The 27,984-nt window shown below is 40.8% G+C and overlaps 1 protein-coding gene across 1 annotated transcript; it reads left to right on the top strand.

The window, feature by feature from the left end:
- Positions 1-2: 2 nt before the first annotated feature.
- Positions 3-24,595, top strand: sacs2 (sacsin molecular chaperone 2). Its single transcript, XM_072685373.1, has 8 exons — positions 3-62; positions 2,247-2,305; positions 2,458-2,545; positions 2,864-2,975; positions 6,083-6,229; positions 8,061-9,492; positions 11,071-11,159; positions 13,239-24,595. The coding sequence occupies exons 2-8, from the start codon at positions 2,274-2,276 to the stop codon at positions 24,140-24,142; spliced, it is 12,804 nt and encodes a 4,267-aa protein (XP_072541474.1). The 5' UTR covers positions 3-62; positions 2,247-2,273; the 3' UTR covers positions 24,143-24,595.
- Positions 24,596-27,984: the final 3,389 nt, after the last annotated feature.

Raw genomic sequence — 27,984 nt, 5'->3', positions numbered from 1 at the left:
CTCAAGCCTGGAAGAGATGGGAGCTGCCCTCCGCCGCTGCAGCACATGAGGACCACCGAGAGGCAAGTCTTTAACATTATAGCATGATCAGGTCAGCTTTTTAATATAAGCCTGAAACCTTGTTACAGCAAAACCTGCTGGAGCTCCTCGAGGATGAGGAATTATCTCGAGTTAATGATCATACATTCATAAAGTCATTCTTTTTTGACAGTGTGATATTTATTACCTGTAGATATGAAGGTATTACCCTAGTGAGGGACAGCCTGGTGGACTACCAGCCCCAGATCGAGGGGGATTATCAGTGGTCTTGTATGTCTTCCATTTGATTTCTTCACACCAGCCTGCTGCCTATTGTAGAGTCACTCTTCCCAGCCTGGTGCAGGTCTACAATTTTCTACCCGGTGTCCTTCGACAGCTCTTTGGTCTTGGCCATGGTTAGGTTTGGAGTGTGACTGTTTGAGGTTGTGGGCAGGTGTCTTTTATACTGTTAACCAGGTCAAACAGGTGGCATTAATACAGGTAATGAGTGGAGGACAGAGAAGCCTCTTAAAGAAGAAGTTACAGGTATGTGACAGACAGAAATCTTGCTTGTTTGTAGGCGACCAAATACTTATTTTCCACCATTATTTACAAATAAATTCTTTAAAAATCAGACAATGTGATTTCCTGATTTTTTCTCATCTTGTCTCTCATAGTTGAAGTGCAGCTATGTTGCAAATGACAGACCTCTCTCAACTTTTTAAATAGGAGAACTTGCACAATCAGTGGTTGACTAAATACGTTTTGGCCCCACTGTACATGCCAGAAAATGCCAGGAAGCTACATGTGGTGTCCACAACCACACACTTCACTCGGTCTTACATTTGTAACTAAATCTCCTACATTTTAGAGTGAACTGGTTGGTCAACCAGTTTGGTAGGTTGTCCTCCACTCGTTACCTGTATTAATGGCACCTGTTTGACCTCATTAGCTGTATAAATGACACCTGTCCACAGCCTCAAACAGTCAGACTCAAACTTAGCCATGACCAAGACCAAAGAGCTGTCGAAGGACACCAGGTAGAAAATTGTAGACCTGCACCAGGCTGGGAAGACTGAATCTGCAATAGGCAGCAGGCTGGTGTGAAGAAATCAAATGGAAGACATACAAGACCACTGCTAATCTCCCTCGATCTGGGGCTCCACGCAAGATCTCATCCCGTGGGGTCAAAATGATCATGAGAACAGTGAGCAAAAATCCCAGAACCACACGGAGGGACCTGATGAATGACCGGCAGAGAGCTGACCAAAGTAACAAAGGCTACCATCAGTAACACACTACACCAAGAGGGACTCAAATCCTGCAGTGCCAGGCCCCCAGTGTCCCCCGCTTAAGCCAGTACATGTCCAGGCCCGTCTGAAGTTGGGGGTGGAAACATCATGCTTTGGGGCTGGACGACTGATCATATCATGATATCATTTTGTCTCTCATAGTTGAAGTGAACCTATGATGCAAATTATAGACCTCTCTTGTCTTTCTAAGTAGGAGAACTTGCACAATCAGTGGCTGAGTAAATACTTTTTGGCCCCACTGTGACTTTATTTAGAGGACTTTATACCCCTCTACTAGCCCACATCTATCATCAGGCATGGTGCCAACAGGTTCAGCAGGTTTGGTCAACCAGCTTGGTCAGGTTGTTCATGCCGGTAGACCAACTAAACCACCAGACTCCAACTCAAACAAAGCTCCCCTTGTCCACCAGGCTGTCCCTCACTAGGGTAATACCTTCATATCTACAGGTAATTACTTTTTCTAATATCATTTTTACTCACAATGTCAAACAATAATGACTTTATGAATGCATGACTTAATGATGTATTTTTAAATAAATCATCATTAATTTGAGATAATTCCTCATCCTCGAGGTTCTATCAGCAGTGCTTTTCTACAGGCACGAGACAAGCTGTGTGTGTGTGCGTTAGAAGGGGTGTCCACAAACATTTGGACATATGGTATAGACCTTTGACTTCATGTCTAGACTTTGTGAAAATTTGATTTAGTGTCTAAATCAAGTTTATTCTAGTAATTCAGTATTTATTAAAAATACTGAATTACTAGGCCAGAATAATCAGTTTTCTCATATTTACATAAACTGAATTCTAATCATTAGTTTTGACAAACCGCTGCCAGAAACAGGTGATTCAGTCATGGCAGTCGTGTCGGATTACGTAGTACAGTGTGGTACAGTACTTGTTCTGTGTGTACAGGAGAACATAAAAGAGAAAAGCTGAACAATGAGTCTACCAGCAGGGAAAAGGAAGAAAAAGTGAGTCATCTTCTTGATTTCTGTGTTGATCAGGATACATATTATTTTTAAATATTTTAATTTCTAATATATTAAATGTTTTGAAACCTTTAACTTTAATGTAACAATGCATTTTATCTGTTAATTAAATATTATTTGTGTTTTTCAATAAGAAATGCATTTGGGGCCACGGCTCCACCTTTTATCGACTACTTGAAGGAGATTTTGAGAAGGTATCCTGATGGAGGACAGATATTGAAGGTAATTCTCTATATTATTAGTATCGATTATTAATATTTAAATGTAAATACAACTTAATCATATAAAGGCAGAGGTAGTACACGCTCAGGAGAAAGGGGACTGAACTGCACCTTTCAGAGGACAAAAGCTGCTACTACACCCCACCCACTGGTGCATGGTGACATCATCAAAAATCACACGTTTTACAGTCCATGTTTGGATGGAAGATTACAGTAAAGTAATGATGTAGTCTTTTAAATCTTATGATGTGATAAAATGTGATTTTTGATTGGTGTAAATGGCCAGTGTTGTTTTTGTCTTGTGTTTGTTTTACTACAGGAGTTAATACAGAACGCAGATGACGCCAAAGCCTCAGAAATTGTGTTTATCTATGATGAGAGGAGATACGGCTCGGACAGCGTCTGGAGAGAAGCTCTTGGAAAGTATCAAGGTAGAGAAGTTGGAAGGTGTTTAATTAATACTGCAACGATAAAACGAATATGAGCCTTTAATAAATAATTAAAGTTCTTAATAATAAGAATTACTAGGATAATTACTTCATTGTAGTTAATGAAGAGGATGCTGTTGCTGTCATGCAACAGAGCCAATGGAGGCCACTCAGTGTTGGTGTAGTATTTCTAATAAAGTGAGTGTATTTGGAAGCAGCAAACCCCAGTTTCAGATATTCTGTCAACAGTTATTATTAGATCAGTATCTGTCATGCTGGCTAGACATGGCAGGAAACTGAAAACACTTGCCAAAACCCAACCCAACAAAACCACATAGCCGAGCTTCGTAAAAGGCGAGGTCAAAACCCAACAAAACCACATAGCCGAGCTTCGTAAAAGGCGAGGTCAAAACCCAACAAAACCACATAGCCGAGCTTCGTAAAAGGCGAGGTCAAAACCCAACAAAACCACATAGCCGAGCTTCGTAAAGGGCAAAACCCAACAAAACCACATAGCAGAGCTTTGGAAAGGGCAAAACCCAACAAAACCACAAAGCTGAAGTTCGAACAGGCTAAGGCAAAATCTAACAAATCCAGGTTAAAAGGGGAACACTAGTAACTAAGGCAAAGACGATGCGCAAGCAAACCTGCTGGCCTCCTTTAGAGACGCCAATGGAACACAGTGAACAGTGTGGTTGACAGGGCTAATGGCTTAAGAAGCCACCACAGTCCCAGGTGCCGTGAATCCTGCAAAACAAGGGGAAGTCCTTATTTGGACCTGTGGGCAGAGTCCTGGGATTGGCCCAGGGGAGAGTGTGGTGACGATGTCCTGACAATATCAGAATACGTTCAGTCATATGCACCATAGACGCCCCTGTTTAAATGTTGTGTTTTGCCATTGTTGATATTCCCAGTGTAAAGAAATGACCAAATCCTCTACAGAAAAAATGACGTATGGCATATTTAAATACAGTTCCTATTTATTTACTGAATTTAACAGATTAGAAAAAATAAGCATATCAAATTTACCACAAGCTTTGTAAATAACACCATGTTAAAATCAGACAATAAACAGCAACTGTGTAGTAAACTGTGCAGAAGTGTGTCTCAAATATACATGTGATTTAAGTGAAGTTAAGAACTTTTTGCATAAGACTGTACTTTTGTATATATTTCTTAGGAATGTTGGAGATGGTTTGATGGAGATACAGTGGGGCTAAAATAATATACTAAATAGTGAGACCAGTAATGAATAGTGGGCCCTGGAAACATAGAGCTGTTTCCTCCTTATTTAAATATTCAAATAATAACTCAGGAACATGGGTAACTTACTGTTATCACAGAATGTTAACCCCCCCCCCCTTAAATATTCTGTGATTAATTCTGATTAAGTTAGAAGTTACAGTTAAGTTAAAAAACAAATAGAGAACAAAGGAGAACAAATAAATATGTCTAATAGACTGTCTAAAGGAATCTTTTTTTCTTATAATATCTAAAGGTCCCAGTATGTCATTAAAATGGTTCAAAAAAAGTATAAATGAACTGAGTGTGTATCCTAAATTTTTTTTTTAAGTTTTTTTTATTAAACTTAATCATCTTAAGTGATGCCACATTTCTGTAGTATTTCCGTTATGTTAACTTACTTATTGATTATTATTATTGATTATTGATAAGTGCAGTTAGATAAATATGGTTAGAAATGATGGTTGAATGTGTCATGGCATGTACGGCCAGACATGAAGGGATGAACACTCGCAGAGATGGAAATCAAAGCAAGATACTTTATTAACCAAATACAAAACAAAGAGATACGAAAAGCGAAGTGCAGCAACATGGGTAAAACAATGAACAGAACCAAAACGTGACAAATCAGATGGCGAACAAAACAAACCTGGGACTGGGAGGAGCAGGGAGCTGAGCAGGAAAATAATGAGGGAGATAAACAAAAGAGGGGACTGAACAGAAAGCCACAAGCCTCGCTTGGGCAACAGGGGCAAAACTGAACTGAGGACAGAGTCACGCTCTGTATATAAACAGGGGTAGTTGAGGAACCAGCTGCTTGACTAGAAAACAAGGCCAACCTAACCTGAGTGAGCAGTGAACTGCCTTGAACTGGGTCGCCTTGGAACCTGAGCAGGAAGCGAATGTACCTCGCTTGCCTCTAGAACAGACAGTGAGTACTTCAGACCATGAACAGAATGATCGCCAACCAGAACACGCTAATACTGCAGGAATCACGGAGCGTCAATGGGATTCCTGGAGAAGCAATTCACAGCGATGTGTTGCCGTCTTGGAGCTTCTTAAATGCTCCCAGTCCCAGGTGCAACACATGAACAGACAATGAACACAAATGAACTGCAACTGAACATGAATCAACACAAAAAGCAGGAAGTCCTTAAATGGGCCTGTGGGCGGCGGCTCGGGATCGCCCCGGGGAGGGCGCAATAATGAGGGCCTGACAGAATGTACATTTGTTGAAGTATTGAAGAATAGAGTGAAATGCATTAGTATTAGTAAAAGTTAATCACTTTTTAAATAATACATTTAAAATTACATGACAATTACATATACTTTTTGATTGTCTGTGTGAAGAAATGCATTAAAGTAATTGTACTTTGGAAGTTTCAAAGCACTAAAGTATAATTTAAAAGGCATTTCTATTTCAAAAATATACTTTTTAAAAAAACATACAATGAAATATATTTTTGCTAAAACTTGTGTTAATATGTTTAGAAGCACACATGTATTCTCTATCAAAACACTGAAATAAACGACTGTAAAATACATGTTCTGGAAATACAGAAAAAGTACATTTCAGTGTATTTTCAGAAAATGAAACATGAAACAGATCTGAGTATATTTCAGTGCTCTTAACTGTACTACCTTTTCACAAAGATGCTTCGTGGCATCTTCTGTTAAAAGCGTCACATAAATAAACTAGTACTTGAACTTATTGCAGACTGGTTGGAAACGTACGGATGTAAACGTGAATTATGACTGTACCCTCATACGTAAAACCACACAGATGCCATGACGGGATGGAAATATACAATAAACATATAGGGATATGGGTCCTTCATGCTGTTTATACTTCTTCACTGTTCTGGTAGGACCTGCTCTCTATGCTTTCAATGATGCAGCCTTCACTGACGAGGACTGGAAGGGTATTCAGCGAGCTGGAAGAAGCATCAAGCAGGACGATCCAACCAAAGTGGGGAGATTTGGGATCGGCTTCAACTCTATTTACCATGTTACAGGTGGGGACTTAGTATTTTACAGGCTAGTAGTTTAGGATATAGTGGTTATTAAGCTGTGTGTGTGTGTGTGTGTGTGTTTTGTAATTGGCTATTTAGCTGAATGCTAATGTCACTTCATCTGCACACATTCAAGCTTGGCTTGATAGCACTAGATAGCACTGAAGGTGATTCTATTATTGATTAATGTACAACTTAATCAGATAAAGGCAGAGTAGTACACTCTCAGGAGAAAGGGTACTGAACTACACCTTTCAGAGAACAAAAGCTGCTTCTACACCTCATCCACCAGTGCATCATCAGAAATCAGACGTTTTACAGTCGTTATGTTTGGATGAAAGATTACAGTAAAGTAAGGATGTAGTCTTTTAGATTTTACAATGAGATGAATCAGGCTTAACCAATTAACATGCTTGATAGCAGTAGATAACACTGCAACCTTCATAGTAAGCTATTAAGGTCCTCTGTACTGTCCATTCATTCCTAAAGTGCTCTGTAGGGCACCCAGATTCGACATTCGGTAGTAACCGAATTTTCAGTGCAATCCCACAATGCACCGTAACATGAACATGTAATGCCCACAATCGATTGAGGTTTTTGGATATGAAGAAACCCATACAGATTCTCTGAGAAAGACCAACATTTAGTTTTGGTGACCATTGTTGCTAGACTGGGTGGTTTCCTTCAAAACAGGGTGAGTTTTGCGGTACTGACATTATAGGCCCTTTACCAGGACTTGAAAGATCACCTCTTCATGAGCAAACTGCTCCAGTTGTCTCAGGTTGGAAAGCTTGGAGTTCACCTTTAATCTCTTTAGAAGTTTTAGAAGTTCTGTGACCATTGTGGGTTTTTCTTTCATTACTATGGGCTGTGAAGCTGCATTGCTTATGAAGTTAGGCAGGTTTTATACATATGTGTAGTTCTACCTCTTTCACTGCTTGAAAGTGTAATCTTATTTATGAACAATTGATTGTATAGGGTGTTGTATAATGATTGTATAATGTGTCCTATTATAAAAAAACGCACTAAAGCGGCTCTGTGTGCAGATTTCATGCAGTGGACAAACACAGACACACTTTTTCCATTTCATTTGAACTCGTGAAATCATGATGGATTGGACACGGGGCGAGATGTCGGTGTTGTTGGACAGTTGTATGGTGTTTGTTTGTGTAGAAACACATCCATTTACATTTAAGGCATTTAGCAGACGCTCTTATCCAGAGCGACGTACAACAGTGCTTTGCTAGTTACTCAAGAATAACCTCAGCTAATATAGACTGAATAGACTAAAAATTCAAAGATCCCCTAAGTTTAGACTCTACTAAACACAAGTCCATAAGGAGACCACACTGCTTTTCGCCCAAGTCCTCTCGGAAGAGGAGGGTTTTCAGTCTGGGTTTGAAGACAGCGAGCGTTGGACTCTGCTGTTCAGACACCCAGGGGAAGTTCGTTTCACCACTTTGGTGCAGGACAGAAAAAAGTCTGGACGCTTGTCTTCCGTGGATTTTGAGGGATGGTGGTCGAGCCGAGCCGTACTTGAAGCTCGAAGGACATCCAACATGCTAAGGTTTATACACCACAGGCTGTAGCAGCTACTTAAGGGTAAGCGCTATGCAACACTAGGTGGAACAAGCTGTAACTGTAACGATGGGCGTCTTTTTAAATAAACGCAATGTGAAGAAAGTTAGTCTTTGGCATTTGGGAGGTTTTGTTGTTTTTCCCTCCATTGTATCAAACCCGTAAAAGCTGCAAGGTCCAAACCGTAGCATGAACCAAACCATGATTATTTTTTTTATTGGATTAAAAACTGTTTTATTTTTTTTTTCATTTATAGACTTGCCATGTGTATTTAGCTCCAAACACCTTGCTGTTTTCGACCCACAAAAGAAGATGTTTGATGATGAAGAGGAGGGCTACCGATGGTCACTGGATGATGAAGAGGACAGAAAGCACCTCTTGGAATTCACAGATCAGTTCAAGCCTTTTCAGGAGATAGTTAGTCTGGTCTGCGGCTGTTCTTGGGAGAAAATCATCAATAAACAAGACTTCAGTGGAACACTTTTCCGCTTTCCTCTGCGCAGTGAAGCCTCTGAGATCTCTGATAATTTATACGACTCTGACAAGGTCACACAGCTCTTTAACAGTTTCATAGCAGATGCAGAGATCAGTCTTCTGTTCCTGAGAACAGTTTCATCCATTTCTTTGATGCATGTTGACGCAAACGGCACCGTCAACGTTAGGATGAAAGTGTCTGTGACATCTCCTGCAAGTCCTCTACCTAAGGAATGTTTCCTAAGAGAGTACGTAGAAGGTACAACCAGCTTTAAAACAGTGTCCTGCTTTTCATCATCTGAGGCTCAGACAAAGACAGAGTGGCTAGTGACAAGCTGTCGCCTAACAGAAGGAAATGTACCTGAGATCGACACCCTTGCTGAGAAGCTAAGCTTTCTTCCTCAGGTTGATGTAGCATTTCAGTGTGATGAAGTCAGAACATGTGACTCTGGAAGACTGAGCTGCTTTCTGCCTCTTCCAAACAACGAGACCAACAACACGGGTCTCCCGGTTCACCTTAACGCATGCTTCGGCCTTACAGACAACCGAAGGTACATCAAGTGGCAAGAGGAGGACCAGAAAAATGATGAATCAGCAATGTGGAATGAGCTGCTGAAGAAGGAGGTCCTTCCTCACGTGTATCTCAAGATGATCCGAGATGCTGTTCGATTATCCAGAAAGTCAATGCTGCCTGCCAGCGCTGTGTACAGTCTTTGGCCTGACCTGAGCAAGACCAAACACAATGACCGATGGCACAAAGTTGCCCTGGACGTGTTTAAACAGTTATTTCAGAGTGAAGGAATCTTCTGTCTGGCTGAAACTGGAAAAACCTGGGTGGCAGCTTCAGAGGCTGTTTTCCCAACCAACAATACAGATACAGGCGTGATGTCAGCAGTTGCACGGTTATTGATCGCAGAGGGAGAAAACCTTGTCACTGTGCCTGAACATGTCCTGAAAGCTGTAAGAACAGCTTTCCCAGAACCTGCTGCTCTGAAATGGGTGACCCCATGCTTTGTTAGAAATGTTCTCCGCAAAGCAGAGATTGAAAAAGTCTGCAAGGATGACAAACTGCAGCTCCTGGAGTACATCCTGAGTGATGGCAAGTATGAAGAGCTACATGGACTACAGCTTCTGCCACTCAGTGATGGAACTTTCAGGTCATTCACCAATGAGGAGGAAGACACAGTCTTGATTGACAGTGAGGAGTTTTCACGGTAGGTTATAGTGAATACACGCCTCACTTTTAATTTATTTTGAATTTAACTTTATTCATATTGTCAATATGAATGGGCAAATTAAGAGATCAGTAAAACTACACTGAGATATTAAAATAAAATGTAATATCCCATATCTGTTATCTGTTTCATCCTCTTTCCAAAAATACAAAGAAGTACGAGTATTTTAACTTGCGATAAATCATTGAATATTATTGGCAACAATTTAATCGACTGACACCTTTAATATAAATCTAATTCCATTGTGTTGATCTTACATTGATTTTTTTATTTACATTCAATATATATATATTAATAAAAAACTATTTTGCAATTGCAATTTACAATTTAATGTAATATGTTGTAATATGTATGTTATAAAATATAACTCTATATTACTACTACCTCTACTATCTCTATAGATCAATATAACAAACCTTTTATGAACCTGTTATGCAAGAATTTTCAAACTGACCATGTAAAAACAGTATTTTAAGACCATTTTTAGAAGGTTTAAGACATGAGTTTAAGCTGGATATCAGCCATGTGCCATCAAACCTGCCACTCTGCTCCTGTGCTAACCAAATGTGTGACCAAATTCAAACAAATACAAAGACCCAGTAATGTGTGACCTTTTTGTCTCAGCCTTTTTAGAGCCTTTTGCTGAGTGGTTGGGCTTTGGGTTTGATAGGCTATGGGGCAATACAGTGTCCCCTCCAATGGCCAAATGTGGCCTAGTCATGGAACCAATCCTTACAGGAACCAGTTTCTAAGGAGCAGCGCCCAACAGCTTTTGGGATTCCACACTCAGGAGCAGATCCCTGGTCAAAAGCTTAACCCACTGCTCAGGGTGGAAAGAAGGCACTGACCTTTGTCTCCAGTCCGCTCACCACTTTTAAATAGTGGTAGTGACATGAAGGGCCTTACATTGGCTTTTTTTCAGACCTTAGAGTAGCGCTGAATGAACAATCTGGTGACGGAGTCCTCCTCCTGTTCAGAGAACATGGGCAGATCATAGCCAGACTGGCAGTCAAATGCCAGTGTGTTATGCCCATATGCCATCATATGTTTAGAGCAGGAGGAGGGACTTAATGAGGTCAGGCACCAGAGGGTGTGTTCCAAGTCCAGGTTGACTGATCTGTCTGACCATTAGACCTGGGGTGGACATCCAATGACAGGCTAGCCCCAGCTCCTAAAAGCCATTCTATGGAATTCTAGTCAGCTTAGGACTGGTTCCCCAGACTTATGTGGAGGATATGGGAGCTAGTCTACCCTCCACAGACCGGATGGTCAAATGGCCAGTGCATACCTGCTGTGAACAATTCTGCTGCTCAACCTTCTGGATTCTCTGCAGAATGCAGGGGGTGGCAGATGTGGCTACAATTGTGTGGCAGACGTTGTTTTAAATGATAATTGTTTTAGACTGTTCAAGCAGGTTCACTTCCAATGCCTTTTTACAGAATATTGCCCTTCCACCTTTAGTTTTTGAGCCAATGACCCGATGCCCTGCCTTAGTTGGTGCTTATAGCAATGTGTGTTGTGTATTGCCATTGTAACATGTAAATTCCTCTTTTCTAGATTGCTGTTACCTTTTTGCAAAGAGAGATTTTTGCTTGATGAACTGAACGGAAACACAATTCCTCATCTCAGACAAATGGCTTTGAGAAGTATGTACATTTATGTCATTTTTATTAATCAGTCTTAACTAAGAAACAATAAAACAATGTAGGCCAGTAATGCAAAAATAAAACATTAAGAACCTTATTGAGTTTGCATCACAAAAGTTACATCTTCAATTTAACAATATATTTTGATAAGATATATATTCTTCATTATAACTCTTCATGATTAAATGTAGATGGTAATTGTTCTTTATGAGTTTCACTGACATGTACACACGTTGACAAAATTGTTGGTACCCCTCGGTTAATGAAAGAAAACCCCACAATGGTCACAGAAATAACTTGAATCTGACAAAAGTAATAATAAATAAAAAGTCTATGAAAATGAACAAATGAAAATCCGACATTGATTTTGAACCATGCTTCAACAGAATTATTTAAAAAAGTACTCATGAAGAAACTCATGAAACAGGCCTGGACAAAAATGATGGTAGCATCACAGGTGTCTACAATCTTGTAATCAGTCAGAGGGCCTATATATAGGGCTACAGGTAGTCACTGTCCTGTTTGGTGACATGGTGTGGGCCACACTCAACGTGGACCAAAGGAAGAAAAGGAAATATTTGTCTCAGGAGATTAGAAAGAAAATTATAGACAAGCATGTTAAAAGTAAAGGTTAAAAGACCATCTCCAAGCAGCTTGATGTTCCTGTGACTACAGTTGCCGCAGGAGGGAAACTGATGAAAAATCAAAGAAACAGATAATACAAATGGTAACAAAAGAGCCCTGAAAAACTTCTAAAGAGATTAAAGGTGAACTTCAAGCCCAAGGAACATCAGTGTCAGATCACACCATCCATCATTGTTTGAGCCAAAGCGGACTTCATGGGAGATGACCAAGAAGGACACCATCATAAAAAGCCAGACTGGAAATTGACAAACTACATGTTGACATGCCCCAAAGCTTCTGTGAGAATGTCCTATGGACAGATGAGACAAAAATGGAACCTTTTGCCAAGGCACATCAGCTGTATGTTCACAGATGGAGAAATGAAGCATAAAAAAAAAACTGTCCCTACTGTGAAACATGGCGGAGGCTCTGTTATGTTCTGGGGCTGCTTTGCTGCATATGGCACATGGTGTCTTGAATCTGTGCAGGGTACAATGAAATCTCAAGACTATCAAGGGATTCTGAAGAGAAATGTGCTGCCCAGTGTCAGAAAGCTTGGTCTCAGTCACAGGTCATGGGTCTTCCAACAGGATAATGACCCAAAATACACAGCTAAAAACACCCAAGAATGGCTAAGAAGAAAACAGTTTTTTTGAAGTGGCCTTCTATGAGCCCTGAACTAAATCCTATTGAGCATCTTTGGAAGGAGCTGAAACATGCTGTCTGGAAAAGGCTCCCTTCAAACCTGAGACAACTGGAGCAGTTTGCTCATGAGTGGGCCAAAATACCTGCTGAAAGGTGCAGAAGTCTCACTGACAGTTACAGGAATCGTTTGATTGCAGTGATTGCCTCAAAAGGTTGTGTAAAAAAATATTAAGTTAAGGGTACCATTATTTCTGTCCAGGCCTGTTTCATGAGTTTATTTTTTTTATATAATTCTGTTGAAGCATGGTTGAAAAGCTATGTCTGACTTTCATTGGTTAATTTTTTTATAGCGGTTTTATTTAATAGTTTTCAGGTAGCTGTTTTGTTAATTCATATTGTAATTAAGAAATGGTAGTTAACAGGATGTGGTCTAGAAGACTGAGATGTGCTGATAAAAAGAAAAATTGACTATAAAACATCTCCAAGGAGCAGTGCAGCAAGACAACCCACAAGTCTCACACAACTAGCATTTACAAGCTGTATAACATGAAAAGGGTTTTAGTTTTTTTTCTGTTTTTGTTATTTTGAAACTGTAAAACATGCCCCCATGCCCTCATGCCATTCATAGCAACATATCTTTTGCATGCTACTGCATATATACTCAGAATGAAATGCATCTACAGTAAAAGCTTAGTAGTATTATATTTATCATAGTAAATTAAATACTGTAATTTTGCCTAAAGCTAAAAGCTGGGGATTTTGGTGTAGTTACACGTATAATGATTGTCTGTGTACTCTGCTCAATTCCAGATACAAGCCTGTACAAAATAATTAACTTGGATGCAAAGAACGTTGCAGCATTTGCCAAGAAACACTTACCCAGAGACTGGATAGAGACCCAGGGTCCTGTGAAATGGAATCCTGCTAAAGATGGTCACCCACCAAAGACATGGCTGACAGAATTCTGGAAATTTCTGAACACTCACTGGGAGGAGCTCAGGGACTTCATTGGCATGCCTTTAATTCCTCTGGAACCACTTCACAAAACAGGAGCTACTTCACTGTTAGCAAGACTAGAGGAGAAGTCCACTTTGATCTTTCAGAGTAGCCAAGGGTCCAGCTTACCAGATCAAGTTCAGAAAGTGGTAAAGACGGTGGGAGGCACAGTTGTTAAGAAGGATGAATGTCTCAAGCATCATGACATTGAAAGTTACGTCCTGACAACTTCACCGAAGAATGTTCTGCGAGTGCTTTTGAACTCTGAGAGCGACAGGGTCCTTAGTGGCATTACTAATGCTTCAGTTCATGAAAAAGAAGAGTTTAAAATGTATATCTCTTCTTTGGATTCTCTCTCTGATCCCAAGAAACATTTACTTTCAGTTCTGCCTCTCTTCAGATTGATGTCTGGAAAATATGTTGCTGTTGAGTCGAAACATGCAGTTATTCTGAAGTCCAACCCAGCCATACCAACAGATTTGCCTGTCCCTGAAACCATTGTACAGTGTGCCAATGAAGCTGACCGTAGGCTCTTGACTCTCCTAAAGGTTGATCTTCTGGATGCAGCTCAGTTGGCTATCCATTTGGTAGACTGCATTGAAAAAAAAATATTCAACAAAGAGGAGGAACAGAAAATAATGACTTGGATATTGAATCATGGGAATGTCCTGCTCCCACAAAGTGAAGAATTGCTTAAGAAAAGTAAGAATCTCCATTTCATTGAAACGGAACAGGGGGAACGCAAACAACCATCAAGTGTGTTCGACCCCACAAACAAAACATTTCAAGACCTTTTTGATGAAGATTTCTTTCCACCTCCAGTCTACAGGACCCAGGTGATTCTCCAAAGCTTGAAACAACTTGGTTTACGGACCAAAGAAGAAGAAATGTCTTCCACAAATGTGCTCCATGTTGCCTCACAAATTCAGAAACTCCACATCCACTCTCGAAATAAGGCGTTCAAAAAGGCAAATGCTCTTGTAAGAGTATTAAATAGAACTGATTTGCTCTCACAATGTTCTGGGGAGGAGAGAGACCAGCTTATTCAAATGCAGTGGGTGCCCTGTGAACATACAAGTTCAGTAAGCAGTAAGAAGACTCAGAAGAAGGGTCTCTACAAACCAGCTGAAATAAGAGCTTCAAAATTCTCAGCGATTGTGGGTCATGTCATGCCACTCAATTCAGAGCTAAGTGATGATTTGTGTCAAAACCTTCACCTGTTTAACCCTCCTCCAGCTGAGAAGGTCTTGGAGAACCTTTGTGTTTTGCAATCAGTGGTTCCAGACAAGCCAGATTCAGATTATGAGTTTAAAAACAAGTTGCATAGCACTTACAAATTCATGCAAGAAAACATTGAATATTTCAGAGAAGAGATGAATAAGAAATGCATCACTTGGCTCTGGTGCCAGAATGAGTTTGTCTCACCCCGAGATGTAGTGCTGGCCTATCCGCATGAATTAGATCTCAGCCTTTACATCAAGAAAGTACCAGATGAATTTGTGCAATATGCTGACATGCTGAAAGAATTTGGAGTAAAGGAAACACTCTCTGATGAGGAGATTGAAGACATATTCCATGACATAAAGCAAAGCATTGATGATAGAGACCCACCATATGGGGAGCCCTCTGAACTTCAGGTGTCAATAGCCATCCTTGACTGGATGCGGAAGAATGAAAAACCTTTGAAGAACAGTACCCCTGTGCCGGTCAGAGCACAAAATGGAAATTTCACTCTACAGCCTTTGAAAAGTACAGTTTTCTGTGACATCAGTGATGAAGGATTAGATGACCTGAGACACGACCAGGAAGAGTTCCATGTCATTCATGAAGAGGTACTAGCTCTCACTGCAAAATGGCTGAAAACCCCAATGCTAAGTACCCGCATTTTAAAGCCACAGTTCATAAAAGCTGAGGAAGTGTGTCCAGGAATTGAGCAGTGTGGACAGACTGAACCAATTACTCAAAGAATCAAAAACATACTCAAAGAGTATGACGAGGAAAGTGACATATTTAAAGAACTCATCCAAAATGCAGAAGATGCCGGGGCAAGTACATGTGGATTTCTGCTTGACTTCAGAACACACCCTGCAGAAGGCCTTATTGATGATGGAATGATCCTATGCAGTGGACCCTGTCTTTGGGCCTTCAACAATGAACTCTTCTCAGAAGACGACTGGAAAAACATAGTCAGAGTTGGATCTGCCTCGAAAGAAAACCAATTCGAGAAAATAGGAAACTTCGGGCTTGGGTTCAATGCTGTTTATCACTTGACAGATATTCCGTCTATTTTGAGCGGTAAAAGTCTTCTCATTCTTGATCCAAATGTCACCCACCTGGAAAAGCACATACAGAATAAAGGGAATCCTGGAATTAAACTTGATTTGTTCCAAGAGAGACTGTTTAGGAGGTTTCCAGGACAGTTCCGATCTTATCAAGGAATTTTTGGTTGTGATCTGACAAAGAGCATCCAGAACTATTACAAAGGTACCTTGATTAAATTACCATTCCGCACTCCAGAAGAAGCCTGCAAGTCAGAAATTAGCTGCAAGGTGTATGACAAAGAACACATAACTGCTTTTCAGCATCGCTTCACTGATGAATTCCAAAGTCCTCTGCTATTTCTTAAGAACCTAAACTCTGTGTCTCTTCAAATGATTTCTGAAGGTGCTTCCACTCCTCCACTACAGAACCAAACCCAGACACTCCTGAACATCTCTACAAAAGTTGTCTGTCCTATCAAAATTTCCAATGCAGTGCATCTTCAAGACATCAGGGATACATTGGACAACCTTGACACAAATCACCACAAGTCTGTTGACTGCTTTGCAGCCCACATTGCTGAAATCGTTCAGGAACATGTTGAGAGAATCAGCACCCAGTACTGGTTCATCTACTCCTGTTTTGGAACAAAGGATTCACTGCGAATGTTCCAGAGAGAACTACAGCACTGCAAGTTTTCCCTGCCAGTTGGAGGAGTTGCTGTACCTTTACAAAGAGAAGCTGAAAATGTTTGGTCCCCTGATGAAAGTTGTAGAGTTGGTCAGGCCTTTTGCTTCCTTCCTCTTCCAATTGAGACAGGCCTCCCAGTTCATATCAATGGATCATTTGCTGTCACATCAAATAGGAAAGCTCTTTGGCAAAGTGGTACAAAGGGAGAGTGGAACAAAGCATTACTCCAAGATGCTACTGCAACTGCCCATATCACCACACTGCTCGAGCTAAAGAAGATGGCCCAAAATGGGGAACTTCAAAACTATGACTACTACACATTTTGGCCTGATGCTGAAAAAGTAAACAAAGCATTTCAACCTTTGGTTGTGGCTTTCTATTCAGCCATTACACAGAACATGACGGACAGATCTGTAGAGCTTTTCAGGAATGGTCAAACCTGGTGCTCAATTGACAAAGCAAGATTCTTGGATCCAAACATTGAAAACAATAAAGCAGTGGGAAAGCTTGCCATGGAAGTATTCCTGAATATTGCAGAATCAGACTACTGTGCTGTTCCTTTGCCATCGTGGGTAAAAAATAGCCTCATTTACTGTGGTTTCCGTGAGATTGTAGAAGAAAGGACTTTTTACTGGGTTGAGTTTTATCAAGAAGTTTTCAAGAACCTAAGCAACTTGGAGCCACACTGTAGGAATGCTCTTATATTGAATGCTCTTGACTTGAATGACCCTGCCGTTGATGAACTACTGAAAAGTAATCCATGCATTCCAACACAGAAAACGGACAAACTTCAGTTCATCAAGAAACTTGTGGATCCACATGGGAAAGTAGCATGTCTGTTTAATCCACAGGAAGGACGCTTTCTTGACGGGACCAAAAATGACTACTTCACTCCTAAAAGAATTCAGAGACTGTCAGGCTTGGGAATGCTTAGTGATACTCTCACATTGGAGGAAGTTGTAGAGAGAGCGAAGAGAATTTCAGGAATTTGGGCTGAGGACAAAATGAAAGCACAGAAATGTCTCCAGTGTCTCTTTGACTGTATGAAAGAATGCTCACGTGATGCCAGTTCTCCACACTGGGAAACACTGAAACACATATCGTTCCTTCCTGCTGTGGCTTTTGATCTAGATAATAAAGTGATGACCAGACTTAAAGAGCCATCTGAAGTTTACAGCCAGAGACACTACAATTTGGTGAACATGACTGAATTTACTGTTGATCACTCAAACCTCCATATTCAGACAGATCATCCAGTCCTTGCAACATTGGGAGTGGATAGGAGCCCACCAGTTGAGACCGTCCTCAAACAACTGAAAGAAGCACACAGTCGTTCAAATTCATTTATTAAATCTGTGCTCCTTGACGTGGCCAACAGATGTTATGACTATCTCAACAAATATTTGATTGATGAAGGAGATTCTGCTGCAATCATTGACCATGCAGAATCAATTCCGTTTGTTTTTATTGAAGACCACTTTGTAACTGTGCGATCAGTGGCCAAGAGCAGAGAATTTGAAGAGAAACCATACCTCTATGTCCTTCCAGCCATCTTCTCCAGATTTGAGAATCTTTGGACGTGTGTTGGCATCAAAAGTCAGTTTACCACAGAGCAGTTTGTGGCTGTACTGGAAGAAATGAGTACTTCTCCAGGACCTCTGTCTGCATCAGATCTTCATATTTGTATTTCCATTATTACAAAAGGACTGTATGAGTCCAAAGATGGAAAGGTTAAAAACTGTCTTCTACCTGATGAAGACGGTGTGCTCACAGTGTCAAGTAAGCTGAAGTATAATGACAGTCCATGGATGCCAGTCCAAGCTGGGGTAAAACTTTGTCATAAACTAATACCTCGATCTGTTGCATGTCACTTTGCTGTGGAAACAACACGACACCACACACTGAACAATTATGAAGATGAAGAGTTTTCTCTTTTTGCTGAACAGTTTGGACAACATGAGAAACTAACTGTCAGAATAAAAAACATTATTGAAGCTTATCCCTCCAAGAAAGACATCCTGAAAGAACTCATACAGAACGCTGACGATGCAGAGGCAACAGAAATCCACTTTATATGGGACAAGAGAAAGCATAAGACTGAAAAAACCTTTGGAGAAAAATGGGAGAGGCTTCAAGGCCCAGCACTTTGTGTGTACAACAACAAGGAGTTTTCTGATGAAGACCTGACTGGCATTCAGCAGCTTGGGGAGGGTGGGAAACATGGCACTTTGGGTAGAACTGGGAAATATGGACTGGGTTTTAATTCTGTTTACCACCTGACTGACTGCCCCTCCATACTCACTGGTGACAAGTACCTCTGTATATCTGACCCAAATCTGCAATATGTGGAAAGTGGTACAAAAAAAAGAGGCTGCAAGTATTCAATGGATGAAACATTTAAGAAGTCCTTCAAGGATGTTTACCAAACATTTCTTCCAGACAAATTTGTTCTTCAATCCGGAACCATGTTCAGGCTCCCCCTCAGGACAGAAGCAATGGCAGAAGATTCTGAGATATCTGGACATGTAGTTACAGATTATGACATGATTACATTTAAACAAGCTTTGGTTGAAGATCCAGAAGGACTGATCCTCTTCTTGAAGCACATCACAAAGATACAGTTCCATGTGATCAACACAGATGGAAAAATGATTGATGATTTCTTAGTTGAGAAAAAAGTCATTGAGGGAAACATGGAGGAAAGGGAGGTTTTTCAAAACCATGTACATAAATCTTTGAAATCTGGGCAGGTAGTCCCATGCCAAACTATCTATGATGTGCAGATCTCATCTGTAGGAAAGCAAAGCCGTTGGATAATTGCAGAGAGTTTTGGCTCTTTTTTGCACGACGACAAGAAGAAAGATGGTCACTCTAACCATAAAGTGCCTCATGTGGCCTTGGCAGCTTGCTCAGTTGTAAAACCGGCTGATCTTGAATTTACTGGAAGAGCTTTTTGCTCCCTACCACTACCAGACAAAACTGGTCTTCCTGTTCATGTGAATGGAAACTTTGAATTAGATAGTTCGAGAAGAGATCTGTGGAAAGAGGACGGTGACAGTTTGAAGACCAAATGGAATCACTCACTGAAACTGAAGGCTCTGGCACCTCTTTATGCTGACCTCCTAAACCATCTCTGTAGAACTTTTAAGAAAGACAAACCCAACAGTTTACCCTTACTCAAGTCACAACTGGATTCTTGCTTCAGGTATTTACCTTTTGTCTCAGAAAATGTAGCCCAAGTTTGGCATGAGATGATAAGTGAAGTCTTCAGATCAATCAAAGAACGAAACCTTCAGGTGATACCTACCCTGAAGAGTGTTGCTGATGACCGGTCACATCTGTCAGATCCAAAATATGTAGTGAACTGGTCTAGTGTTTCAAAGCCAGACCCAACAGATTCACCTCATTTCATTCCAGAAAAACATGATGGCATTCTCCAAATTTTGGAGCACACTGGAATGAACTTGGTACCATACTTATGGAAAACTGAAAAACTCAGGAACAGTTTTGAAAATGCAGGTGTGCGTGTGGCTGAAGTCAGTCCTTCATCAGTGGTCAGTTATTTGAAGAAAAAAACATTGAATGATCCCTCACAAACGACTGAGGATTTACCCTTACCCATCAGCCAGACTTTGGTTAAAAATAAACAAAGTTGTTCAAAGCTCCTGGACTTTTGCTTATTTAAAGAGAAGGATAGTTCCATTGACCTGAATGGACTGCCTCTTCTTCTCACCCACGACCAGATATTAAGAAAGTTCAACTCTGACTCTCCAAGACTAATTTCAAGATTCAGCAAGATTTTTTTGGGACACGAGTCAGAATTTGCAAATTTTCATGTTAATAGTCCACACTTGAAAATTCTGCAAGAGGGAAAATACATTAATAAGATAACTATTCCAGTGGCATCAGAGTTTCTGAAACCAGTGCTTCAGCAAAAGCTACAACAATCATCCCCTGAGCAATGGAATGGGATTCAAAGAGCAGAGAAAGAGACAATCACATGGTTGAAAACTCTTTGGGAATTCTTTGATGATCAAGACAAAAAGGATTCCCGAACTGACAAGAAGAATCACACCTTTGATGAAATTAAAGAACACTTTGACTGGCCCATTTTGCCTGTAATTTGCCCAAACCAGAACCATGTACAGTTCTTACAGTCAGTTAGGAAACTACATAATATTGTTCCTGATCTTGGAAAACACATTTTTCCCATTTCTTCAGTTTTATTTAAACTGGGATTTGTGACATTAGACCGCACATTTTTCACAGGTCTTACGAGTTTTCTGCAGAAACATCTGGAACCAGAGCTCTTGAATTTCAACAACACCCATGCTGTTTTAGAGCAGCTGTATCACATTCCTCCTGCACAGTTTGAAGTGCTTTCTTCTAAAGATGCTGATGATCTTCAATGTTACTTGCAATCTGGGATTGGTTCCTCCAAAAACAAAAATGAATACCAGAGAATGCTCAAGTCTTTGCCGTTATTTGAGACAGTCTCTGGAAAGAGACAACGGATTGATCTTCACAGTAATGTATTTGTTCTGAAAACTACTGAGTTCCAGGCAATATTTCCAGAATTGTACAGTTTTGATGACAGGAATGGAATTTTCCTCAAGAACAGTCTAGTGAACAAACAACTGTCAGAACATCTCAATATTCAGATGTTGGGGGATTTGGAATACTGTGTGAAATTCATGCTTCCCTCTGTCAGAAGTCTGAAGGAGACCCAGCTGCTTGATTTAGTGAGACTTCTACTGCAGCTGAAATATACTGCTGACTATAAGAAATATAAAGATACAATTACTTCAGCATTGACTGGTGTCAGATTTATTCAGGACATTCGTGGCCATCTTCAGATGCCCTCATACTTCTTTGATGAAGGTGTAAACCTTTATAAGGTTATGCTGCCAGAAGAGAGGTTTGTGCCGAAGGCATTTTGGAAACAGTTCCCAACAAGTGATGGAGCAAAAAGCTTTTTAAAGGAGCTGGGGTTAAAACACAAAGTTTCAGAGGAGGAGATCATTGAATTTGCTCGACAAATTGAATCTGGTGCCAGAGGTACCACTGACCTGATGATTCTTAAAAATAGATCTTCAACATTATTCGAGACGGTTCTGCAGAAGAGCGATGAGCTAAACTCTACATTGATGCAGAGAATTGCAACCATGAAATTTATCTTTCCTTTGCAGGTTGACTCAAAACTTTGTGAATATCACAGAGCTTTTGCTCAAGAAAGAGAAGTTGTTGCCATCAAAGGATCATTGTTGGGAAAAGACCCTAGTCACCAGTATCTCATATGGACAGCTATGCCAATCCTGCCCATGAGAGACTACACTACCAGACATGTAGACGCCATGAAGTGTGTTGGAGCCTTTGATACACCTCCTTCAGAAAAGGTCATGCAGAACTTGAAGAATATCTGTCAATCTTTGTGCAAAACAGAAATTTCAGTAAAAGCAAGAGCTGCAGTGTTTAGCACCTCGTATGCGTTTCTACAGTCTGTGCATTTTGATGCCTCTGTTTTGGCCGACCTGCCTCTGGTTCTCACTGAAAATGACACAACCCTTGTGAAAGCTACCCAAGCGGTCCTTTCGCTTCCAAATTCTAATGAGTTTAGACCTTACCTATACCCCATCCAAGCAAAACATGCAATGTATGCAGAATTCTTCAGTAAGATTGGGGTTGAAGAGAAGCCTACTGTAACCCAGCTGTGTACAGTGCTCCAGGAAATCTACTCAGAGTGTTGTAACAAGAATACAGTTCAGCCCAACCAGCAGACAACAGTGAAACGTGTTGTCGAACAACTTTTCCATCTGATCAAACTGAAGCCAAATGGATGTGATTTTCACAAGAACATACTGTACCTCCCATCAGCAGACGGAAAACTCTATGAGTCCAGCACATTGTTCTTCAATGACACCGTCTTTCAGGCCAAAAGATTGGAGGATTCGCTGAAAGCCAAGTTGAAGCTGCTGGAGAAGCTAAACCACTGTCACCTTGGAGAAGACCCATATGAACATCAGAAACTACTGCAGTTACTTCCTCAGAACATTCGTCCTAAGCTCCTCTCTCAAGTTATCTCTGAGAATCTGGTTGGAGACCATGCTGAACATTGCGAATACGGAAAAGAATGTGAATTCAGTGGCTGGTTTGAACAGCAGTTGTCCTCCCGAGCCTTTCGTCATGGTCTTATCTGTTTGATCAGAGAACAGAGCAGTGGTTCGGTTTCACAAACTGATGCTGCTCGAATGTGTGAAAGCATTTTTGGCAAAATTCAAATCATCTGTTGCAGAGATCTCCAAACGGAGCTTTTGTTGCACCAGGAGCCACTGGAAGGTACCAAGTCTGAAACACAGGTTTATGTGAAAAAGCAGGAAGATGGGTCCATGTTTTATTTGAAACACAGTGATAATATGGCTCTCAAGGTAGTAAATGAAGTCAACATGCATCTTACTAAAGAAATCAATGGTCTTCTTGAAAATATCCTGAACTCCTTAATGTTACCAGTCCTTGGGCAGCTTTTGTTGTGTGAGAACATGGAGGATGTTGAAAGAACCCTGGAAAAAAATGGAATCCACAACAGTGTGAGTGAAGAAGAAGGATTTGGTGTCCGTCCAAGCCCTGGAAGTCCTATACCAGAGGAATGGTTTGACTCCCTTGATATGAACCCCCTCAACAGTTTTGAAAAAGGGGAGTATGTTGGATTCCGAAAGGACGAATCAAAAAGTGAATATTTTTTTGCCGTCATAGTAGAGTGTCTGGATGAGTTACCAGGACAGAACAGGCAAAATCCTCCGAGATACAGAATACAGATCGGGATTGATGAGTTTACTGAAGTAAGCTCTCTTGATCTTTATCAGTTTAAGAGAGAACAGTCAGCTCCAATGACATTTTCCTCCTGCACAGAAATTACGGTCGCCATGCCAGAGTCTCCAGAGTCTCCAGAGTCTACGCCCTCACAGAGGAGGCCCACAACACAGACTCCAGAGGAGAAACCTAAACCAAAGACACTGGAGGAGATCAAGAGAGAGATTGACCAATGTCTCCAAGAAATCTGGAAAATGTCAAATGAGGACAAATGCAAGGCTATCAGACGTCTTTACTTAAGGTGGCATCCAGATAAGAACTTGGACAGCCCTGACCTGGCCAATGAGGCTTTCAAATATCTGAAGAACAAAATTGAGGATCTGCAGCAAGGGAGGACTGGAGGCAGCACATCCAGTAACTTCCGTGATTACTGGTCCACATGGAATGATGAGGCCAGGAGTCACAGGAGGGGGCGACAGCACTTTTATCAGAACAATTCCGGACGACGGTATAATTTTTGGTCATATTTCAGACAGAGAGACACATCAGACAGACCAGACAGAGAGCAAGCTAAGCGCTGGTCCAGGCAAGCACAGTGTGACCTCAGTGCTGCTCAGAGGGAAACTGAGGCGAGTCCAGAGTGGAGTCTGTTTAAAGTACATCAGGCCGTGGAAAAAGCCCTGATTGCCTCAGAGTACAGGAAAAAGGGACGACACCCCGGGAACTGCTCCATCACAAGTCTCGCCCAGCAGATTTCTCACTACAGCCCCCACCTCAGTGAGGTACCCAGGGCTGTAGCACAGCTCAGGACACTTGGCGTTGATGCCAAGAAAACTCAGTACCCGAACTGCCACCCATCACCTCGCATACCACACGAGCAGTTCAGCTCTGAAGATGCAAGACAGGCAGTGAACATTGCAGCAGAGCTGCTGAAGGATCTAGACAGGTATATCTCTGAATGAGGGATTAGATTACAGGTCTAACAGAAAGTGTGTTTGGAGGTTGACTCTTCAGTACCGTCTTTCTTCTTTCTGATCTTAATGTAGAACTGATTTCTGTAGAAATCTATGAATACAAACCACTTTTGTTTACAATGTTTTTTTTTTCAATTTTTCAAGTTTTTAATTAGAGTTTCAGCTCTGGGTTGAATGCTTTTTAACAGCTTTTTGATTAGAAATACAGTTCCCATGTAGCAACAGATTTTTGGTGGATTTTCTTTTCTATAGCAATGAATGGGGTGGAAAGGTTAGTGCACCCTAGTAACACTAGTTAAATACACTGGTAACAGCCTGGAAGTGGGAACATGTAAGCTGTGCAATCATTACTAGTTCTAGTCATCTGTCATGCCTTACTGTTTTCTACTGATCTGCTTTTGTATTTCTCTGAAAATAATAAATGTTGACTGTGAAAGACTAGTATTTGAGTTGCTGAGTTACTGTTGATGCTTTTTTTAACAGTGATCTTACAGTCTGACAAACAGCCAATAAAATCTGTTTTCAGAATATTTATTTATTTATTTATTCTTTATGTGACTTTACAGGAGAGGACTAAAATGTTCTTATCAGTGACCCTGATCAGAAACTGACAATATATATTATTGTCTGTATGTATGTATATATATATATATATATATATATATATATATATATATATATATATATATATATATAAAAAGTATTTAGTCAGTCACCAATTGTGCAAGTTCTCCCACTTAAAAAGATGAGAGGCTGTAATTGACATCATAGGTAGACTCAACTATGAGAAAAAAAATCTGAAAATCACATTGTCTGATTTTTAAAGAATTTATTTGCAAATAATGGTGGAAAATAAGTATTTGGTCAATAACAAAAGTTCATCTCAATACTTTGTTATATATCCTTTGTTGGCAATGACAGAGGTCAGACGTTTTCTGTAAGGCTTCACAAGGTTGGCTCACACCGTTGCTGGTATGTTGGCCCATTCCTCCATGCAGATCTCCTCTAGAGCAGTGATGTTTTGGGGCTGTCAGCAGGCAACACAGACTTTCAACTCCCTCCAAAGGTTTTCTATGGGGTTGAGATCTGGAGACTGGCTAGGCCACTCCAGGACCTTGAAATGCTTCTTACGAAGCCACTCCTTTGTTGCCCTGGCAGTGTGCTTGGGATCATCGTCATGCTGAACGACCCAGCCACGTTTCATCTTCAATGCCCTTGCTGATGGAAGGAGGTTTGCACTCAAAATCTCACAATACATGGCCCCCTTCATTCTTTCATGTACACGGACCAGTCGTCCTAGTCCCTTTGCAGAGAAACAGCCCCAAAGCATGATGTTGCCACCCCCATGCTTCACAGTTGGTGTTCATGGTGTTCTTTGGATGCAACTCAGCATTCACTCTCCTCCAAACACAGCAAGTTGTGTTTGTACCAAACAGTTCTACTTTGGTCTCATCTGACCATCAGACATTCTCCCAAAACTCTTCCAGAACATCCAAATGCTCTCTAGCAAACTTCAGATGGGCCGGATATGTACTGGCTTAGGCAGGGGAACACGTCTGGCACTGCAAGATCTGAGTCCCTGGCGGCGTAGTGTGTTACTGACGGTAGCCTTTGTAACGTTGGTCCCAGCTTTCTGCAGGTCATTCACTAGGTCCCCCCGATCTTGTGGAGCCCCTGATGGAGGGAGATTAGCAGTGGTCTTGTAGGTCTCCCATTTTCTGATTATTGCTCCACAGTAGATTTCTTTACACCAAGCTGCTGCCTATTGCAGATTCAGTCTTCCAGCCTGGTGCAGGTCTGCAGTTCTGTTTCTGGTGTCCTTCGACAGCTCTTTGGTCTTCAGCATAGTGGAGTTTGGAGTGGGACTGTTTGAGGTTGTGGACAGGTGTCTTTTATACTGTTAACCAGGTCAAACAGGTGCCATTAATACAGGTAATGAGTGGAGGACAGAGAAGCCTCTTAAAGAAGAAGTTACAGGTCTGTGACAGACAGAAATCTTGCTTGTTTGTAGGTGACAAAATACTTATTTCCCACCATTATTTACAAATAAATTCTTTAAAAATCAGACAATGTGATTTTCAGAATTTTTTTTCTCATTTTGTCTCTCATAGTTGAGTCTACCTATGATGTCAATTACAGCCTCTCTCATCTTTTAAGTGGGAGAACTTGCACAATTGGTGACTGACTAAATACTTTTTTCCCTCACTGTATATATATATATATATATATATATATATAGGATAAGATAATCCTTGATAAGTCCCACAGTGGGATCTCATATATAACTGATAAGAACATTTTCTTCTCCTGTAAAGTGTATATATATATACAGTGCCCTCCATAATTATTGGCACCCCTGGTTAAGATGTGTTCTTTGTTCGCCAAAAAGAGTAAAATCCAACCTTTAACTCAAGTGAATTTATTCAGTAGGAAAAAAATCCCACATTAAGAAATAATTGTTTAACATCAAATCATGTGTGTCACAATTATTGGCACCCCTGATGTTAATACTTTGTACAACCCCCTTTTGCCAACAAAACAGCTTCTTCTCTTATAATGTTTCACAAGATGGGAGAATACAAATAGAGGGATCTTTGACCATTCCTCTTTACACAATCTCTCTAAATCATCCAGCGACCCGGGCCCTCTCCTCTGCACTCTCCTCTTCAGCTCACCCTACAGGTTTTCAATGGGGTTGAGGTCTGGGGACTGAGATGGCCATGGGAGGAGCTTGATTCTGTGTGTGGTGAACCATTTCTGTGTAGATTTGGCCATATGTTTTGGGTCATTATCTTGCTGAAAGACCCAGTGATGACCCATCTTCAGCTTTTGGGCAGAAGCCACCAGATTTTGTTTTAAAATGTCCTGGTATTTCAAAGCATTCATGATGCCATGCACCCTAACAAGGTTCCCAGGGCCTTTGGAAGAGAAGGCCCACAGCATCACTGATCCTCCCCCATATTTCACAGTGGGCATGAGGTGCTTTTCTGCATACTCAGCTCTTGTGTTACGCCAGACCCACTTAGAGCATTTGTTGCCAAAAAGCTCTTTCTTAGTTTCATCTGACCAAAGCACACAGTCCCAGTTGAAGTTCCAGTACTGCTTAGCAAACTCCAAACGTTTGCATTTATAATTGTGAGTGAGAAAAGGGTTTTTCCGTGCCTCCCAAACAGCTTGCTGGCATGCAGATAGTGCCTGATGGTTGTTTTGGAGACTTTGTGACCCCAAGAAGCTGCCATTTGTTGCAATTCTGTAACAGTGAGCTTTGGAGAGCTTTTTATTTCTCTTATCATCCTCCTCACTGTGCGTGGTGGCTAAATAAACCTGCGTCCTCGTCCAGGCTTGTTTACCACTGTTCCAGTTGTTTTAAACTTCTTAATAATTCCTCTGACAGTAGATATGGACAGGTGGAGGTCAGTGGCTATTTTCTTGTAGCCATTGCCTGACTTGTGGAGGTCAACACACATCTGCCTTACTTGAATGGTATGTTCCTTTGTCTTTCCCATGTTGAAGAGAAATGGCCTCTGTGTCATGTCATATTTATACCCCAGGGAAACAGGAAGCTGTGAATTACTAATTAAATGTTCCTACATACTCTGATCAACTTCGTAAACGACTGTAGAATTGACAGAAATACTTTAATTACATTTATTTCCTAAGAAATGTTAGGGGTGCCAATAATTGTGGAACAGGTGATTTTATGAAGAATAATTATTTCTTAGTCAGGGATTTTTTTCCCCTTAAAATTCACTTGAGTTAAAGGTTGGATTTTACTCTTTTTTCCATCGTGGTCCTATATTATTTAGAAAAAAACTCAATTTATTAGAAGC

The sequence above is a fragment of the Salminus brasiliensis genome, chromosome 8 (assembly GCF_030463535.1).
Source record: "Salminus brasiliensis chromosome 8, fSalBra1.hap2, whole genome shotgun sequence".
Classification (NCBI taxonomy): domain Eukaryota; kingdom Metazoa; phylum Chordata; class Actinopteri; order Characiformes; family Bryconidae; genus Salminus; species Salminus brasiliensis.
This window is presented reverse-complemented; position numbering and strand designations above follow the sequence as displayed.